The sequence below is a fragment of the Amphiura filiformis genome, chromosome 14, assembly GCF_039555335.1.
Source record: "Amphiura filiformis chromosome 14, Afil_fr2py, whole genome shotgun sequence".
Classification (NCBI taxonomy): Eukaryota; Metazoa; Echinodermata; class Ophiuroidea; order Amphilepidida; family Amphiuridae; genus Amphiura; species Amphiura filiformis.
The window spans coordinates 42,027,965-42,047,100 of record NC_092641.1 but is presented as its reverse complement, the minus strand read 5'-3'; the positions used below and the strand labels follow the sequence as shown (position 1 = coordinate 42,047,100).

Genomic DNA, 19,136 nt, shown 5'->3' with positions numbered 1-19,136 from the left:
ATCTTGGATAGATTTATAAATATTTGGAATGACTATATTTTGAAATAATTGGCTAGAAAGAAAATATTCACTACGTACTCCGTGTTGCTTGACAACGAACGCTGAATTGAGGCAGGGGAGTTGAATGAATGTTTTGCCAGTCTGGTTTTGCACCGTAAAACTTCAATAAAAGATATTAAAAGATCCAAGGATATCCAGTAGTTCTGGGGTGTACAATATGGTAATATAATATGTTGTCTTTATTTTCGCTTATGTTATAAATATGTACATTTGCAGTTTAAGACAAAAACTTCGTAGCAGAGAATGTTTTTTTACCTATAATATATTCATAAAAACAATTTAAATTTCCCTCATTCATGCATTATTCGAGGCCCTGCCCTCCTTCATTAAACCTTGACTTCCTAAGTGTTTTATCCCAACACATCATGGCCCTATTGGTTCCTTCCTCGCCATAGGGCCATGACTTCCGTAGACCCCCCTCCGTAGTATTGAAAAATTGCGGGGCACGTGGAGGCAGCCGAACCTAGCTCGTTCATGTAGCGTATCCGTTACGGTACCGGTACTGCGTATTGTTACTGCTGTACTGCAAGACTGTTAACTTTTAGGAATTGCTTGGCAAGTTCACATGGCTAAAATAATCAAGTATTTTGCGTCCATGTCACATGCATGTGGACGCAGACAAAATTTCGAAATTTTATCATTTTAAATTGATGATAAAAATAAGACATTTTTATTCTTTTATATTTTTAAGATAATAAAAGCCCCAAAAACAAAATTTTGACCCACCTGCTAAGAATTGAAGTAAATTCTGCAATATTTGTAAATGCAACGTCAGGAAATCGTGCACTTTTTGCACGCTCGATCGCTGTTTAATGGGGGAAGTCCTGATTGATTTGTTTACAAGCAAGCATGTGATTGCTGGATTGACGACATGCCGCTAACGTGCGGTTAATGTTTATTTAATTATTTATCACAAGCTGACAATATTCAATTTTTAATGTTTTATGTTTATTTTCTCAGAAATAATCTATGTTTCCTTTATTAGTATTATTGTTACGATGAATAAAAGCAATTTTAAAGACAAAATCCAAATGATAACTTTTTTGTATTATTTGTGGCAGCTTTCTATATATACGTGCATACCTCAAATTGAGTATTGTCGCACGGGCTTAACGTGCATAGTTTTTTACCTATGCACGATCCTGGAACCTACATGTAGGATTGATTGCAGATATCAGAACCGGGAATGGTCCCCCTTCTCTTTTCGAATAGCTCTGACACTTTACGTGCACAGGGTTTGACTCTTCCTGTACACGGGACCAACGGCTTTACGTGACTTCCGAATCACGGACGAAGCACATCTACCTATATCTGCATGTGATAAGCAGTGTATGGGGGCGAGAAGAAATTCTTCAATTAAATTCTGAAATTAATAACTGAACTGAATTGAAGGATTTCTGACCATATAAAACTTTTGGGAGGGAAGAGAATTTTCACCTAAGGCAAGCCCAAGGCTCGAACCCTCGTCGATCGTATCTCCCGGCCGTGAGCGCAACGGCTTAGCCACTCGGCCATCTCGCCCACAGCGCATGTTTTAGCTTTGTAGCATCTACAACACGTTAATTTAAAAAAAGAAATGCGGAAGTAAAAGTACGAACGAAAATTTGCTTAAGATTGACAGACTTTGCTCATGTTTTTGCACCTGTTTTTGACCACGTTTCGGACCAAAACTGACACAGAAATGAGAAAAATTATCATAGCGAATGGAGATGGAATATCACGGCAAAAATGCACTTTTATTTTTTTTAACAATCAACGTTTGACGAGGTGTAGACCCAGGGTACGTGTGTATCGTGAATTTCAGATGGACGCACAAAAATCTGACTGGACGCAAGTTTTGCAACCTCGTCAGCAAACTTGCGTCACTACGGGCGCACATTTTTAAAACCTTAACGGGAACCCTGGTCCCCGTATAATCCTCGATCTCCAGTGTGAATTTGGCAACATTGGGATCGAAACTGATGGAGCCTTTCATTCGTCATACTAACACACTAGCATTTGATGCTAGAGTGCGTTGCTATTCTTTTTCGATTCGGACAGCGGTGCAATTTTTTTGGACCAAAGGTTATTTATTTTGTTAATGTTGAAATTTGGAAGTTATTTCGATGAGTCAACTGCATCTTTTGAGCAAGATTGCCTATTTTGGACGGTCTAAAATTTTGCTGAAGTGTAATTTTAGCAATATTTTTGATTTTTTCGCCTGTCGTGATCGGCTGTGTTTACTTCTGAACCTCCATTGCTTTACACGGTGTCATGCTTCAGCAAATCCGACTAGATTTTGAATGCAAAGGTCTCTAGCCTAGAATGTGAAGCTATCGGTGAGCAAATTCTTGGCTAGACTTCTCGAGCAACTTGCGTCCACTTAATTTTATAAATCGCCAGGAAACAAAATAAATTAAATTTAAAAGATATCTAATATGCATATTTATTTTAGAAGCAACACCCGCACCTATAATTGGCGAGTCCAGGTGGAAACCTCGCAATATAGTATATATGCTCGCGCGTCTGTCAGCGTTGCTATGGTAGCTCCGCGTCCGTCCGTGCAATGGAAAAATGGCTATCGCACATATGCGGCATGCAATAGTCCTTTTGCCGCTAAAAGTAGCGGAAATAATAGTAGTTGGCCAATCAAAATGACAAGAAACTTTGTATGAGTTATATAACATAATTTATCAAGTATGATCTTGTTGGTGTTTTGTTTTGAATCCAAAAATCACCAGCCCCATCATTTCCCCACATTCCCAGGATGTGGGTGGGGAGAAGTACGGTATTGCATAATTTGTAAGATATTTTAAAATCAGGTTTTGTGTGTTTCTTTTGTTCATTCCAGGCTCAAGATACTAGATACGCATTCCAGGCAGAGTGGTATGACCCAAATGCCGCCATCATACGCAAATATCAGTTTCTCTTCTATCCAAATGATAGCACAGCGGAAATGGTAAGTGCTTCACCCTGCAAACTTGATTTAGTTACCGTACTGATGCGAGTATAGTCCCACCTTCGAGTAAAGTCCCACCCCCAAATTTTCAAAAAATTTCAGAATTAATTGCATTGAATTTGTATGCATTTTGAAATCATTAATAGAGTATGACATGAGTACAAATTTATTCAAAACACATAGGCCTACAATATTTTTTTTTTTTTTTTTTAATCAACCATGAATGATCCTAGCATTTAGGTCTAGGTCCAGTACTCCAAAGCCGAAAAAATAAATAACTTAATTTTGCTGCTTTAATTACAGTATGATATCAAGAATAGACGGATGTTCCTGAAAAGAACTAAGTGTGATTCAGTACGATTTGAAGACCTGTATGTGAACAGCACCATCAACCTTCACTCTAGACAATTAACCCTGGTAGACTATGCTGATGACTTCACAAGGAGAGCACTCAGCACAAGGAAAGAAAAGTAAGATCTTGGGGAGCGTTTTTAATTGGCCATTCAAGTTGAAATCCATACACCCGCTATGGAAGATGTGACCTTAATCTTTCACACAAGAGGTGTAGATTTCAAATGGAGTCCGCCATTCAGGTATAGCTCCATTTGAAATTCACACTCCCTGTGTGGAAGATTAAGGTCATGTCTTCCATAGGGGATGTTTGGATTTCAACTGGAAATAGAGCAGGAGGGGTATAGTATTTTACACTTGAGGAGTATGTTATTGCTTAAATTTCATTGGGCGCAAAGCTCTTCAAATTGCATATATAATTGCACATTTAAAGACGCCACATAATCGTGCGTAAAACAGCTACCTCAACTCAACATGCTGACATCAATGACTTACTTGGAGTGAAATACTATAGATAAGTGATGTAGCTCTCTTTTCTTTGTGTGCTCAATACCATCTATACACAAATAACAGTACAGTTTCCAATTTGGGGATATCAAAAGGCAAAATATAACGAAAGTTATTTTTCTCACCGTGACTATCTGGGTGACTAGCTATTATGTAAGGCCAAAAATAAAATTGTCTCATGTCCTCCTCGGGCATTGGATTTCTTAAGGCGAAAACGTTCAAAAAGTAAAATTTTATTTCACAATTTTTATTTTATTTTCAAAAAATGAAGACAAATTGCCTTTGGTAAAACATAATGGATTTCAAGGGGGTAAACCCCTGAATACCTGATTTATTGATAAAATAAAATATAAAAAAATGCATACCACATTAGATTTCAAACTCCCATGGGACATGAACCACACTCATCATAGCATGTAATCAGTTGTTTGATGCAGTTTCTTTTTAGTGTCAAACCATTCCATACACAAATGTGACACGATCAAGGGAAATGAGTCGCATGTCGCTGATATTGATTTTGAGATATTGGCAAAGAAAGTGTTCTAATTCTTTTGTTTTACATTGTTTTCAGCGATTGATAAATTGACATAACTTCGCAAAGGAAAGTCACATCAACATGGGGTTTTCAGTTTCTGAAAGCTCTAAATGTTCTCTTTAGGAGCCTATGTAAAACTCATTTTCGACCAGGGTCGACATGTGACTCATTCCCCTTGATCATGTCACAAATACACAGTATTGTAGACCAATATGATGTCCTCTCATAGTTCCAACATTCAAAATAATACTTTATATCACAATAGTTGTGACACTCAATTCTTTCAACCAAATGTGCATTTATAACATTTTGTAATAATTACCTCTTTCAGAACTCTTGCAATGATCAAACCAGATGCAATCTCAAAATTTGGTAAGTTCACCATTTTATTATGCTATCAGGATTCCATTTTCAAATATTCCTGGAAAACAAATGATCCCATGAAATCAAGAAAATAGACAGCATCACCATGATAGTTGTTGGACCTAAAATCTGCAAAGTATCTGTAATTTGCACTCATGTAATTTGTTACCAACGTGATTTTTTCTCTCCTTTTGTTCTTTCAGTTTTCTGACCGTTTTTTTTGTCCCATCATATGATATGAAACTAAAATGAAAAGATCTCTGTTTTTAAATCTGTATTTTTGATATAGGCAAACAATCCAACTTTTTGGAATAGCTTGGTGAGATACAATGAGTGGCGTACAGGGACTGAATTATTGTTTGCCGGTTGCAATTCATTTTGACTCATGATTATTTGAGCCAGGATACTCAAGAATCTTAAGAAGTGGGGAAAGGTAGTGACAACAATTAATTTTAACGATGCACAAGATTTTGTGAGATTTTACTACCATTGCGTGAGATTTACTACCTTTGCATAAGAGCGTGAGAAAATGCCTGAATGCAGGAGTCTCCCGGTGAATGTTCGACAGCCCTGAAACAATCATTAACATAGTTGTTGTTTTAGAGCTCCAAATAAATTCAAGATATCAATATGGCAAGTATGTATGTAAGTAGCCTATTTTTCATTTCTGCATTTACAGGTCCAATTATAGACATGATATATCAAGGTGGCTTCTACATTACCAATGCTAAGATGACCAGATTATCACGTAGGGATGCCGAGACATTCTATGCAGAACACGAGGGCAAACCATTCTATGAGTAAGTCACCTTTTATGATGAGAATGGCCGGTCACAGTTTGAACTTTTGAGCTATTCTAGTTGAAATCCATACACCACTTAAGGAAGACATGACTTTATAGCTTCACACAGGGGGTGTGAATTTCAAATGATGAGCTTCACACAGGGGGTGTGAATTTCAGATGGTGAGTGGGTGATTTCATTTGACACCTCCTGGTGTGTAGGGGATTACGACCTGTCTTCCCTAGGGGATAGCCCATGGTGGATGAAGGGACGTACACAACTATTATAAGGCCACAAAAAAAAATCGTTGTGTTGCCCTCACGCACCCGGTCGTAAATTTGGAAAATTCCCGACCGGCATTTTTATTTTTTATTTTTTTTTTTGTATACACTTTTTCTCATATTTTTCATATTTACGTGTTTTTCCCCGTTTTTTCCACCATTGAAAATCTTGCCGACTCGGTGTATTGAATTTAAAATGAACGTCGATGAATCTCACTTGTTTTGTGTACATAGCTAGTCTCTTGTCACTTGCTTGAATTCTCGATCACGAACTGTGCACGCCACGTGCAAGCCAGTCTGTGTTAAAGCCTATCCGATCGGAATATTAAGCGTAATATTTTGTTAGTCCGTATATTCATTAATTTATCAAATTAAAATTCAAGAAGAAAATGAATAAATGTGTAATATTTTCACTCAAAATACACTAAAATGTTTGTTGATGAATTACAAATATTGATGAAAAGATTTATATGGTATTTGACTGTTTTACGCTTTCAAATATTCATGAATATATTTCTAAAATTAAAAAAGTCTATCGGAATATTAAAAAAGCGTACTATTTTATCAGTCCGTATATTCATTAATTTATCAAATCAAAATTCAAGAAAAAAAAAATAAATATGTAATATTTTCACTCCAAATACACTAAAATATTCTTGAAATGTTTATTGATGAATAAAAATATTAATAAAATGATATATATGGTATTTACCGCTTCCAAATGTTCATAAATATATTTTCAAAATTAAAAAGTATGTGATGCATCTCGCACGGTCTGAGGTCACCGGGAGGTCAATCGTTGTGTTTTGAATTCGTGTTGTTTATGGTACATGTACCGTTACCTGGATTTCGCGGTATGTATGACTGCAACTGCTGGTTCTAAAACCATATTTAGCTTTGTCAAAGCTGTATCTTTGACGAAAACCTTGCAAGAAATATATGGAGAAAGGGTGGAAGCTGGTAGCGTAGATGGTTTAGCGAATTTTGAACTGAAACGCGTGCTGGTAGCGGCCGGGCCAAATGGGCCGTGCCTGGCACACGGAAGAAATCGATGAAAATGTGTCTAAAAAATTTTTTTTAAATCCCGACCGTCCGACCCTCCCGTTTTTTGGCTTGTGAGGGCAACACAACACTTTTTTTTTTTTTTGGCCTAATAATGGTCCAGAATGTTCAAACAACTGATTTCTATTCTGAAATGATGACTGAGAAGAAGGAAGACAAATAATACCAGGGCAATGCAGAGAAGAGGAAACTGATGAAAAGGGGAAATAGTTGAGATGACTGAATTAGGAGATAGGGGGAGGGGAGAAAGTCAAAGATGTGACATTAGTTGATTGGAATACAGTATCTCAATTTCACTTCATCTTTAAATCCTGAGTGGCTTTCCTACCCCAGTACAACATGTACCACATGTCCTTGTCAAAACGACTTGGGAAAACTCAAATTTGGCAAATTCTTATGTTGCATTCGCTTTCACTTCTAATCCATTCCCCATGCAGCAACTTGGTTCGTTTTATGACGAGTGGACCGATCTTAGCTATGGAGTTGATGGGTGAGAACACAGTGGCAGCATGGCGTAACTTACTGGGACCTACAGACAGCAGCAGGGCTAGAAGTGAAGCACCAAGAAGTATTAGAGCTAAATTTGGAACAGGTATGATATAAATCAAGAAGGAAAAATGAATTATTAATTTATTTATTACATATAGCAAAAAAGCACAGCCAATACCCAATAGTTCTCTAATGCAATTATGTCTATTTACAAAGGTTACAACACGGCTGTGACAGTAAATTTTGCTGATGTACATGCCTATTTTTCTCATTGGATTTTACCAAATCATTCCCGCTGCTGTTTTGACTTCACTCCAACACCCTGGTACAATGATGGAGGTCACTATTGTATGCTGAAGAAGCATTCCATGTATACTGATGTGGCTGTGTCCCGGTCCCCGCACTTCGTGCATCCGCGGGTATTCATGCTTGTCGGTGAATTTTAAAAACACCCCCTTTTGCACCTCATTTCGCGAAGTTTTAAGGGGAAAAAGACCCCTTTTTTTAGCGATTTCGCGAATTATTTGCCCTTCGACAATACCCCTATTTTCGCTAAAACGCAAACGATATTTCTAATATACCCTTTTCTGGCAGAAACGCGTAGGCTGCTCGATGAAAATACCCTTTTTTTTTAATTTCGCGAACACATGGTTTGAAAAACCCTTTTTTTTTGTGTGTGTTTCGCGAATCGCGCTTCTTCATCTGAAAACACCCCTTATTTCGCGAAATTTTCGACAAGCATGAATACCCGCGGATGCACGGAGTGCGGGGAGCGGGGGCTGTGTCAAGTCTCATGCGCATTGACCCAGTAGTAGTGTTCCAAAATATGTGATGGCATGGTAATGGCACTTATTTGCACATTGCATAATGCTTGACTAAAGTGTTGTGTGAATTTACACAAGTGTAAGTTCAGACTTATTTGACTTGTGCAATTACAAAAACCGAATGACTTTTGCCAATTATAAGCCAAACAAACTATAGTTAATGGCCATTATATTGTAATGGAAATTGCTTGATGTGAATTGCCTATATAAGGTTTAGGCTGATTTATGCTCCTATGAATATTAAGATCACTATTATAAATATCATCATTTTACCCTCACTTCGCTGTTGCATTCCACCCCATAACTATTGTGTTATTTTTTCACCCCATATACAGATCAAACTCAGAATGCATGCCATGGATCAGACTCATCCATGTCAGCTGACAGAGAGACCAACTTCTTCTTTGGACCTGATGCCCCTAAGATGAGAAACACAGCCAAGTTATCAGAATGTACATGCTGTGTTATCAAACCTACTGCAGTCAAAGAAGGTAGGTCCATTAGGACCTGAATCCAAAGAGGTTTGGCGTTGTTCAATAAATATGAGCCCTAGGGTTGGTAAAATTGGGGTGGGATAAGAATGTGTTGGCAAGCTGATAGGGGGAGGAAATAGATTTTTGCACACATTCATGGGGCGCTTTTAAAATAAAATTCTCTGAATTAGGAAAACAATACAGAAACAATCAAATATGCAAATCTTTTGGTTTGCTACACTCCTAATATATATCTCACTAGGAAATTCATTTGTTCAGATTTATTCAAGATTTGGACATTTTCTTGACTATTTCTTGACTTTTCTTGACTTTCTTTATTTAAATTGGAAAGAAAAAGTTAAGAAAAGTCAAGAAATGGTCATGAAAATGTGCGAATATGAACTAAATCTTGACAAATGAACTTTGTAGTTCGTGTCTTGTCTAGACCAAAATTAAGGTTTACAAATTGGGATCCCATTAATTTGACATGTGCAAAGGAGGATGGGGGGGGGGCAAGCAGGGGGAGCAAGCAATTTTTAGCAGGCCAGGGGGGACTAGCATATTTACACATTGTATGATTTCGCACTGCTGCAATAATGTTCGATTATTTGAAGGGTGACTAAAAGTTGAGAATAACATCATGTGATTTGGTCAAGCGAGGAGTTTAAAAGTGACAGTTATGAATTTGGTGAAAATAACTTTGCATCAGTTGAATATCGGGCATTGTGAAAAATTTAAACATTTTGCTTTGGATTCAGGATATTCCTCCATTCTAAAAGCAAAACTGATGCACTGTTATTATTATCTGTTAACTTCAGTATTACCTCATGCATATTGTCCTGGGAAGGATTAGGCCCAAGTTTCACTGGAGGGACATGAAAACTAGCACTACACCCTGTTATATTGATTTTTGAATGCTAATACTTATTTCAATACATCCAAAGGTCCAGGTAAGTTAATGAGGTGTCACTGGAGCTGGAATAGATATTGTGTCATAATTGATATATACATAATTTCAATTTGTAAAAAAAACACTTAAACTTTATAGAGATGTTGTCGACAAGGCTGTTGACAAAGTAATTTTAATGATTGTCGACAAGCATGGATTCCTGTCTCCCACCTATTTTCACCCTTGGCCCTAATACTTCATATATGTTAACATTTTCAGGTAAAGCAGGTCAGATCATGGCAGCCATCGTAGAAGCAGGCTTTGAAGTGTCAACAGCTCAGATGTTTCACATTGAGAAGGCCAATGCTGAGGAATTCCTGGAGGTCTATAAGGGTGTGGTGGCAGAATATAAGGTAATGAAATATAAATGGGTCCTCCCCATCTCTAATCATTCTGTTAGAGAAGACAATCTCGCCTATGCTTGCATGGGAGCAGGCGTGTAGTCTGTTAGCCTGTTAGTAGGTTAATGGGCTGTTCCAGTTAAAATTCATACATCGCCCTATGTTTAGTAAGTAAGTAACACAGCATTTATAATGCGCCTAATGCCAGAGGATACAAAGCGCAGAAACACAAAACAAGACAAACAAAAGCAACATCATGAGAAAAGGTATATTTTGAGAAGGGATTTGAACCCGGTGACAGTTAACCACAATCCAGGAAAAACATAGTTGGCACACTTGCACTAAACAATTGAAATGCGTGCCCTATCAAAATTGGAGAGGCGAGTGAAACATGCATGCAATTTATGTGAAGTGCATACCCTCCTTCCCCCCTATATCTCACCCTTCCCCACTCCCCATCTTTCAATGTTGGGGCTTGGTCCAACATTGAACTGGGGGAGTGGGGTCAGAGATATACCAAAAGACAAGCAAATGTGCCAACCTTTTTTTCCTGGATTGCAGTTGGTCAACTAGAATCAGTAAAGTAGGGATAGCTTATCAAAGTAATTTATGAGAAAACAACAATATCATATGTACCTCAATTAATTTTATACCCCAACATAAAATGATGTTCTTATGAATATTATGCAAAGATGATGGACAAGAAAGGACTCGTCCAATGTTTAGAGTTTTCCTTGTGTATAAATATTACAGACCTGCCAACTGTCCTCATTTTGAGGGACTGTCCTCATTTGGGGTTATTTTATTTTATTTATTTTATTTTATTTTATTAGTTCTTATTTTGCCTGGGGAAACCCCATCAGTGCAAGCACTGTTTTTTCAGGGGTGCCCAGGGTCAAACAAAATACATCAAAATCTTTTAAAACACATACATTAAAATTAAATATGGAATACAGATAATCAGATAGAATTGCACATGTATACAACATACTTAATAAAACACTATGTAAAAATACATTTAAATACCCATGCCAGCTGGGATTACATTAGATGCACATAATTATAGTGAAGGAGCATTTTAAATATCAAAATTGCATGAAGAAAAGTAATGAATAAAAATGGTGCTATGAATATAAAATATGCTTGAATGCTCTGAGACTTACTGGAAGGGGATTTTTGCTATTTGAGGTAATTCATTAAAAGACACCACCCCTCTTGAAATAAATGTGCGTTTGTCAGAATTATTTTTGCATGAAGGGGGGACCAGATTTCCCTGGGAGCATGCTCTCGTCATGTGGTTATGGGTTTTATGAGCATGATTAAAAATATTGCACAGGTTGGAAGGAAGACTGCATGTGAGACTTTTGAAAACCATGACATTCAAATGAATGGAGCGACAATCATGAAGCTTTTGCCACCCAAGGGTGCGAAGCAAAACGTTGGTAGGATACCTACGAGGAAGACCGAGAATTATCTTACCAGCTGCATTTTGAAGTTTGTCAAATTTAGAAAGATAAGTCTCGCATGCATTCCCCCATACAACGTCACAATAGTCGAAATGAGGGACAATAAGTGATTTAAAAAGCAAATTTATGTGTGTTGCGGGAGGATATTGCGAACACGCCTAAGCAAACCGATCGTTTGTTTATTTTAGAGACCAATTTATCGGTGTTAACACTCCAAGTGAGAGAGGGGTCTAACCAAATGCCAAGATATTTAAAACAATTTACATTTTCGATGGGGTCGTTTTTGATATAAACATTGAGAGACTCTTCGGTTCTGCCTAATTTTGTTGAGTTGCAAACAACATAGATTTGGTTTTTTTGACATTCAAAGTGAGGTTGTTATTCTGCAACCATTTGGAAATATGATCCAGCTCTGAATTAAGAGTTCTATTAATCTCTTTGACTGATTTATCCTTTACAAAAATGGCTGTATCATCAGCATATAAATAGACCTTGGAATCATTACTCTTAAGGTGGTTAGAGAGGTCATTTATATAAATTGTAAAAAGCAGGGGGCCAAGGATTGACCCCTGAGGGACGCCAAAGTTGATGGGAGCCTTGGTAGAGTAATGATCTCCCACTTTGGTTATTTGAAAACGATTATTTAAATACTGATGAGAACCAGTCAAGTTCTACGCCATGCATTCCTACACTCTGAAGCTTTTCAACAAGAACATTATGATGGACCGTGTCGAAGGCCTTTTTAAGGTCCAGAAAGACTGCACCTGTAAAATGACCTGAGCTCATATTATCAAGCAAATAATCAGAGACGTTAACAAGACATGTTTGTGTGGAATGCTTTGGCCTAAATCCCGACTGGTTCGAAGACAAAATATTATTACTATCAACAAAGTTGTATAATTGGGTGTGAACAATTTTTTCAAAAATTTTCATGCAGGCGGGTTTACCATTGAAGTAAAAATGAGGGACAGTCATGTTTTCTGCCAATTTCAGTTATGGCAAATTTAAATGAAAGAACAGCAGAAAATGATGAAAATGTCACTTTAAAATTTGCTATAGCATTCTCTTTAGTCTATTGTGATAAATTCAGACCTGCAAAACCTCTGAATTCTGAAAGTATTGCACACCTCAAGTCTTTGAATTTGTCAGTACCTGGTTTGTGTACAATTTGGTCTCAATGTCCCGCATTCATGACTTCGGTAGGTTGGCAGGTCTGAATTATATTGTTCAATAATTGTGCTTTTATTCATTTTCTGTACAGGAAATGGTATCAGAACTCTGCTTAGGTCCTTGCTTTGTCCTTGAGGTCACCGGTAAGGGAGCAAACACGGCACAGGCCTTCAGGGAATTTGTCGGTCCGCACGACCCCGAGATAGCACGCCATCTTCGTAAACACACCCTCCGCGCCAACTACGGGATCGACAAGGTGAGGAACTCCGTACACTGCACCGATCTACCGGAAGATGGACTGCTTGAAGTGGAATATTTCTTTAGAATCTTGTCGGAATAAACTGGTCTTAGATAATTATTTTGTGTTGTTTTGTCATCACTAAATTCTACAAACTATGTTCTGCATCCACCAGAGGTGCCTTCAAAAGTAGTTGCTGACTGTTCATTGTGGGGTGGGGGTCTTGGATCTTGATTCACCTTTTCGGTAAATCCTATAAGCCTTTATGTTTTGGACCCCTGATGTGGTCATGCCGATGTGTGCATCGTTGCTGCGCACTTCACAGCATTAAAAGGTGCAGCAACGATGTGTGCTACCCTTGTGCACATTAGCATGATGTCAGTTGATGACATCATGGTTCCAAACACCGTGACAAATAAGGATTTACCAAAATGGTGAATTGGGTTTGAATGATCTCAGAACAAGGGGTTCCAAAAGTATTAAAATTGGTTATTTCATTTGAAATCCACACCCCCTGTGGAAGATTATATGGTTATCTCAATTGGGCTGTTCCAGTCAAAATCCATACACCCTACAAAGACATGACCTTAATCTTCCACACAAGGAGTTTGAATTTCAATTGGGGTTACCAGTATGGATGACTGCATTGAAATCTACACCTTCTGCATGCTCATGTGTGGGAGATTAGGGTTGTGTTATCCGTTTTATGGGTATATGGTATTCTACTGCAATAGCACATTCTATTCAGGTAGAATTTATTCAAATTTTCAATTGAATAAAATTTCAGTTGGATTTTGCACCATTGCAAAATCTTGGACAACCTTTTTCAGTGCTTTTAGATGAAATTCGTTGGATCTGGAAATAGCTGAACAAGGCTGGAAAAAGTAATTCTGCTGATTAGATTAGCCTCTTCCAGTTTAAATCCATACCCCCCAGTGGAATACATGACCGTAATTGCCCACACAATGCTTGTAGATTTCAAATGAACACACCTATTTAGGTAACCCCGTTGGAAATTCACACTCCCTGTGTGGCAGCTTAAGGTCATGTCTTCCATAGGAGGGAATATAGTGAAATTCAACTGCAGTAGCTCATTTGAAGTAGATCCTCACAATTCGTATCGGGTTTTATTACGCTTGTTAAATTCAGATCCGCATATTCTTGTAAATTTAAATTAATCAATGAACCAATCAAAAATGCTATAACAAAGGCAGTTGTTCACAAGTGGTTAATAGCCTCAGCAAGTCGCTATGTATTATTTATTGCCCTCCAAATTCTCAGATGAAAGTAACAAAGATCTCCACTTATCTTTCTTCTTTAGTTTACCTTAATTCATCATTCAGTTGATCACAATGTAAGTTTTTGTTAAAATGTCTGATCAAGTTAAACACCTCAATGAACTGAATCCAATGGTTATCTAATGTACATAGTTAAATACATTTTAGTACTTTTCTGTATATAAGATATTGTATCTTTCTGTATATAAAATAATACAAATATAAGGATGTGTTGTGTGTAATATGTTGAATACATTTCTTCATCAAGTACGTGCATTTTTAAGTTGGGCTATTCCAGTTGAAATCCATATAGGCCCTACGGAAGACATGACCTTAATCTCCAACACACAGGGTGTAGATTTTAATAAAGTCACCCATTCAGGTACCCATCTGAAATTCACACTCCCTGTGTGGGAGATTAAGGTCATAATGATTTCAATTGATATAGCCCATTCCCTCCCTGTCTGAGAGCCAGATTGGGGGGGGGGGGGGGGGGGTAGGGTTCTCAGTGCAAACAGTTTTGTGGGGACTTGACTAGGCACATTACGAGGTAATTATTGGCCAAGATAAACATACCTGTTGCATCCATGTAGCGTACTAAGTGTATACAGCGTAAAACGTGTGCATTCAATCTATTGGACCATGTTATATGGGCATGTTTTTATTGCCCGGAGCTACAAGTGTGCCAAATATTTAAGGTTAGGCAAAAATTGCCTAATGTTGAAGTTTTCTGATAAACAGTTTAATCCTAACCATGCTGAATCTCTAGTTACAAAAATCAAACAAAGCAAAACCACTAGTGCAAGCATGCATCCCGCATTGATGATGGGGTAACGCAATCACTCTAAATCAGGCTTCCTCAAATAGATTTGTTGAAGCGCCACATGAAATAACTAAAAAACTGCAAAGCGCCACTCAATGGCTGCGAAGTCGCCGGGGGTCAGAGGGTTCCCCCCTCTGAAGCTATCGATTTTTTTAAATTTGAGGTGCAAATGAGGCCATTTGGTGCAACATTTTGTACTATTTTAGCCTGTCTTTACAATGATAACATGGGAATTGCATTTTGATTTTTTTTTTTAATCTAAAAGGCGCCAGCGCCACTCGGGAAACCACGGCGGCCACATGTGGCGCGCGCCCGCTATTTGCGGAGCCCTGCTCTAAATCATAGGCCTATACATGTAGAAGTACGGTTTTGTTGGCTAGCGGTTGGAGATGTACTGCTTGTTACACGAGGGATCTTGTGGTCGAAACCCAGGGGTACCAAGCATATTCTTTGTTCATTTTCTCTCTTTTTTCAGTACCGTACTTTAATGCTTTAAAATGCTTTCCTTTCCGATCGCAAAAAAACACTTGGAGGGCTAGGGTTAATAGCTTTATTTCTGGATTCCGAGATACTGCAATTATACTTGTATCACATCAAGAATGAACAAATGCTGGTATTAAAACCAATTTATACACTAAACACTGTAATTTCTTGTATGATTTTTTTATTTCGAGTTGAGATAATTGAAACCATTTTTGTAAAATTATGGTCTTTGTGTTCAAACAAACTCCTTATTGCTGTTGGTTGGTCATGCAGGGTAGAATTATGGTCTTTGTGTAAAAACTAACTCCTGATTAGGCCTGCTGTTGATTGGTCTTGCAGCATAGACAGGCAGTGCAGAGTTGTTTCAGTTGAAGTTGTAAGTTTCCCCCCTTCCCCACCCTCCATCCCATCAAAAATTCTTGCTGCACCCATGAAATTTAACCGGTATATTAAAAGTGATGTATAGATAATAGTTGGTCCATTTTGTCAGTCTTTTCAAGTCTATATACAATTTTGTTTCCCACTCGACCTGAGTCAAGTGCGTCTCCCATTACTCATCATATTTCTGTAGAAGTAGGTGAACGACATCTGAATCACTATAATTTTTATCCCCCGTCTTATCAAAGGCTGCCGAAGTATTCGTTCAATCCTGGAATAAGGGTGTGAAACAGACGAATATCAATGATTAATTTAACTATTATCCTAATGTAACTTATGCAGTTAAAGAGGAAGTACTGCCAGAGCAGTTCTTCTGGGGTGAACCAAACCTGACTGGTTATCAAATTAATCAGTGACAGGGTTATTTTGAATTTGACAGCTGCTAATTGATGTTTAATGTTATTGCATCAATTAGCACCTGCCAAATTCTGAGGTAACATTGTCACTGATTAATTTGAATAAACCAAGCAGGTTTGGTTCACCCCAAAAGAACTGCTCTGGCGGGGCTTCCTAAGCCTAGCCATAATGTATGATCTTTTAAAATGAGTTTGGTCGATTCTTTTTCAAACCTGATTTACACACTTATTGGATTCAGCCAAATTTGTTGTTTTAGGACAACAGATCAAGTCCTAATTATGACTTTAAAGGGCAGGTCATTATCAATTGGACCAATCACCAATATTGTTAGAATAATTTCACCATGCAAAAAAATGGGGCGACTTATTTGCAAACTCCATTCTGATTGGTGATTAAAGTGAAGATATAATGCAATTGACCAATCAGAGGCAATGGTTTAGAGTGATAGACTTTCTTACCATGATATAGTAAGGATGATACCATCTTCATCATTGATCACCGCGCGAGTCACGTTCATGTCATTGATTCCCATTTGAAGACCGAAATCAGCTGGGCATGTCTGCCTATCCAGATACAAGTCGGCAAAATCCTGCAAAAGTATACATTTAAAAATGCTGTTTATCATTCTGAGCTTTTCACCCGCAATTTCACCCCAAAACGGAATATAATTATTTGATTTAAACAAAAGCATTAAATGATTTCACCGACTAGTGTTCTTGTCAGGCATGTCATGCCAGTCACTTTCCATGGACTTGGGTGGGTTTTGTATACATGTATATTCAGTTGGTGGAGCGGGAGCAGCTATTTACCAAAAGACCGGTCAAGTGTGCCAACAATTTTTCCGTGATTGTACCTTAGAGTTTGACCATAAGTTGTGGAATATGAATTGTTACACTCATTCGAAGGTCATATTCTAAGTACAAACATACCAGAACTACAGAACTTTGCCCAGACAGATGAGCATGTTTCAGATCATGATTATATCTGCATCCTTGAAACATCTAAACCCTACCTTCACACAAAATCCATCTCTATTCTTGTGAAGACCGCCAATATCATCAGTCGATGAGCTGGTGTTGAATCCATTTCCAGGGCCGATGTCCTCCTTGGCTTCAATATCATCAGTCGATGAAGTGGTGTTGAATCCGTTTCCAGGGCCGATGTACTCCTTGGCTTCAATATCATCAGTCGTTGAACTGGTGTTGAATAAGTCTCCGGGGTCGATGTCCAAGTCTGCATGGACTTCTTTCTTCATGGTCTTGTTGGAACCACCTGACTCGTTTCTGTAGGATATATCTCCGAGAGCCGATTCCAGTGTCGCACACCGTCGACGTCCTATACGATAAATATAAATTTAATACTCCGTTGGTGAGCGACGGGCGAGTGGTAGTGAGCGACAGGCGAGTGGTATTTCACTGAACGCAAGAAAAGGAGTTCTATCTGATTGGCTAGCAATCGATCGCTTAGGTCGCTCAGTAGTCAACTACAAACTCATGCATTCAATTCGATTGAAATCGATTATTCTATTATTGACGAAGATAAAGAGCGTGATAGTGTGTCAATAATGTACATTGTATTGCACCTGGCTTTACCAGCATTCCTTTATAAAATAATTTTCTCAAAGAGTTGAATATTATCAAAATTTTTACCCAGGATTTCAAATTTTTTACCCGCAAATTGCAGTTAAACATATCCACATCAAAATACCGGTCCTCACTAATTAGTACATTTAATTTCCAGTTAGTACATTTAAACGAAACCTGTGATTTACGTGACAACAAATAAAATTTTCTTACAATAGAAATATCATATGGGATACTGATATGGTAGGCCGCAACCGCCACAACGTGGAGCTGCTACGCGTAGCTGACTTTTTGTTCCGTGGAGCCAAATTGACCAATCATGTTAGAGTTTTTCATTACTCGGAGGTAAAACTGACCAATCAAGTACGACTTACTCATTACGTGAAGCGAATTTAGTCATTAAGAATTTGCCAGACGAGCTTCACGTAGTTGCAAGATATCCTCGGTCACGATAGTTATGATTCAAAAAGTAATTTATGAAAAGTACGAACCGACTTATTATTAAGATGGACATGCACTCACAAGAAACTCATACAGTATTGTACACAACTATATAGCTAGGCAGAGTGGTGGTAAACCATGCACACAATTCAGGCTGATTTGTACATCTTGCGCGGCGTGGCCTGCGGAATTCGACCTTCAGCAAACCAGTTCGGATTTACTTTATATACTAGTAGTAGGCCATACATACTGTAGTTACGGTACTGCCCGTTTTCCTATACACAATACTCAGTGCGCTCACCATTGACGCGTGACCTAGTGTATGTTAGTAGTATTATGCCATTGCCTATATGACGTCACTGTGTAAAAAATAACCAGTCAATATTTAAAGTATTCTCTGAAATTCTAGAAAATATAGTTTTGTAACATTTCCTAAATTTTTAGCTAATTTAGGTGTTTGGAAATATTGGTACTTTTGTGTTTTAGGAAGGATATGTAAACGACAGATAACACCAAAAAATATGAACAAATTATTTCTAAACCGTGTTAAGTCTGCAAACCATTATGCTTCTCATTTTCAAGAACGCTGGTTAACAATAAGCAGACTATTGTCTCATTTCGTAAACAAAAGCCCAGACAGTATTGTTACCTTGCGTTCGCTTTATAATCATTCACCCAACTGAAACTATAATACCAGCTCATTGTTCATTGCACAGGTAAAACAGACACAAGTGCAGTGTGTATTTAACCAGAGAAGATCTGATGTAACATAGTTGAGCTGTTTTCATTGAGTGTTATCTTGGTTTAATAGCTTTTAATGGGGTTTAAGTCCTTCAAAGGTCGTGGTGAATTCTACTGTAGACATGACTGCATCATGATTATTTTAAAGTCAACAACATTCAACA

At 37.9% G+C, this 19,136-nt stretch overlaps 1 protein-coding gene across 1 annotated transcript; it reads left to right on the top strand.

The window, feature by feature from the left end:
• The first annotated feature begins 86 nt into the window (after positions 1–86).
• LOC140170113 (nucleoside diphosphate kinase homolog 7-like) lies at positions 87–14,595 on the top strand. The gene is made up of 9 exons (XM_072193442.1): positions 87–220; positions 2,891–2,998; positions 3,302–3,468; positions 4,723–4,763; positions 5,434–5,554; positions 7,317–7,471; positions 8,528–8,683; positions 9,834–9,967; positions 12,683–14,595. The coding sequence occupies exons 1-9, from the start codon at positions 218–220 to the stop codon at positions 12,929–12,931; spliced, it is 1,134 nt and encodes a 377-aa protein (XP_072049543.1). The 5' UTR covers positions 87–217; the 3' UTR covers positions 12,932–14,595.
• Positions 14,596–19,136: the final 4,541 nt, after the last annotated feature.